At 47.3% G+C, this 1,684-nt stretch overlaps 1 protein-coding gene across 1 annotated transcript; it reads right to left on the bottom strand.

Moving 5' to 3' along the window:
• On the bottom strand, nucleotides 1-1,154 carry LOC21412671 (glycine-rich cell wall structural protein 2). The gene has a single exon (XM_024168225.1). The coding sequence runs from the start codon at nucleotides 1,098-1,100 to the stop codon at nucleotides 300-302; it is 801 nt and encodes a 266-aa protein (XP_024023993.1). The 5' UTR covers nucleotides 1,101-1,154; the 3' UTR covers nucleotides 1-299.
• Between the last annotated feature and the right edge of the window lie 530 nt (nucleotides 1,155-1,684).

Below are 1,684 nucleotides of genomic sequence, written 5' to 3'. Positions count from 1 at the left end.
TAAGAAAAAGTAGTTAATATGTATAACTCAAAAAGTAAACAGATTTTATTAAGGAAAGCAGATACACACTTGTACATAATTGCCTCTCCACTCTTTTCTAGCATTTATATTGAAGAATACATGAACTTAATTTCATAGAAGAGAATACGCAGAAGAAGACATGACGGAGATTATTACTAGTTGCGCCAAACGTCTATCATATTAGGTATGCATGCGCTTAAAATACTATCAAATTTGTGAACTTATTATTTTTGCATCCATCTCGTGATCACTAACTATGCATACATCGTGAACTTAATTTAGGGGTGTCCATTGCCACCACCTCCGCCGCCACCATAGCCACCACCGCCACCGCCTCCATATCCACCACCGCCACCGTAGCCACCACCCTTACCACCTCCGCCAAATCCACCGCCCTTTCCGTGTCCCCCTCCAAAGCCACCGCCGCCTCCAAATCCACCACCTTTCCCATGTCCTCCACCACCATATCCACCACCACCTTTCCCATGTCCTCCACCACCATATCCACCACCACCTTTCCCATGTCCTCCTCCATAGCCACCACCCTTTCCAAAGCCTCCACCTCCTCCTCCACCCTTGCCAAAACCGCCACCGCCTCCACCACCCTTGCCGTAACCGCCGCCTCCTCCCCCCTTTCCAAAGCCCCCGCCGCCTCCTCCCCCCTTTCCAAAGCCCCCCCCCCCTCCTCCACCCTTGCCAAAGCCGCCGCCGCCGCCTCCACCCTTCCCATACCCGCCGCCGCCTCCTCCACCCTTTCCGAAACCGCCGCCTCCTCCACCACCCTTGCCGTAACCGCCGCCTCCTCCACCACCCTTGCCAAAGCCACCACCACCGCCTTTACCGTAACCACCACCCTTACCAAAGCCGCCACCAGCACCACCACCAAACCCTCCGCCGCCTCCGAAGCCGCCACCGCCACCGAGTCCAACACCAAAGCCATCTCCCTTCCCATGTTCTAACGTCTTCTCCTCCTCATCTTCCTTCGAAGTAACTGCAATATCCCTCGCAACAACACTCACCACAAAAACATTAAAGAAAAAAAGAGATAACAAAACGATTCTCCAAGCCCCAGAAGCCATTTCCGATATATATATATTTTTAGAAGTATACAATGTAGAGAGCTAGATAGCTTGTCGATGATGAGAACCTTAACAGAACTGCCCTATTTATAGTACTAAAAGCTCTTACTTTTTAATTTCAACATTAAATGGTTTCAACCACTACCTGTTCGCCACATTCAACTTGTAATTAAAGTTATTACACCCACAATGTTTCTAGATGTAACTCTCACAGCTACTATATTCTAGGTTAAAGACAAATTAGAAAAAGAACCGGCCATAAATATTAAACATGCAAAATTATCACTAGGGCCGCTCTCACATGCAACAAATCACGTGGTTGGTATTTCTTGGCACATTAGATTTGTCAAATATCGTACATAAACCTAAGGCTGTTCATGGGTTGAGTTGGTGCGGGGTAAAACTTTTTCTTCCCTCACCCAAAAGGTATGGATTGCACATATTTGGCCCTAACGATATTAGAAAATTTTCACAACCCAATGATGTTTGGGTTGGGTTTGGGTGGTGCGGGGTGGATTGGGTGGTCGGTTTAAATATTTAAAGAATCAAAAACTCAAAGTTCAATCCAACATCAAACATGAAGT

The sequence above is a fragment of the Morus notabilis genome, unplaced genomic scaffold (assembly GCF_000414095.1).
Source record: "Morus notabilis unplaced genomic scaffold, ASM41409v2 Scaffold99, whole genome shotgun sequence".
Taxonomy (NCBI): Eukaryota; Viridiplantae; Streptophyta; class Magnoliopsida; order Rosales; family Moraceae; genus Morus; species Morus notabilis.
The sequence above is the reverse complement of the archived record's forward strand: the minus strand, read 5'-3'. Positions and strand labels throughout refer to the sequence as shown.

Coding starts and splice junctions, on each gene's coding strand:
- LOC21412671 (XM_024168225.1), bottom strand. CDS start 1,100: ATGGCTTCTGGGGCTTGGAGAATCGTTTTGTTATCTCTTTTTTTCTTT.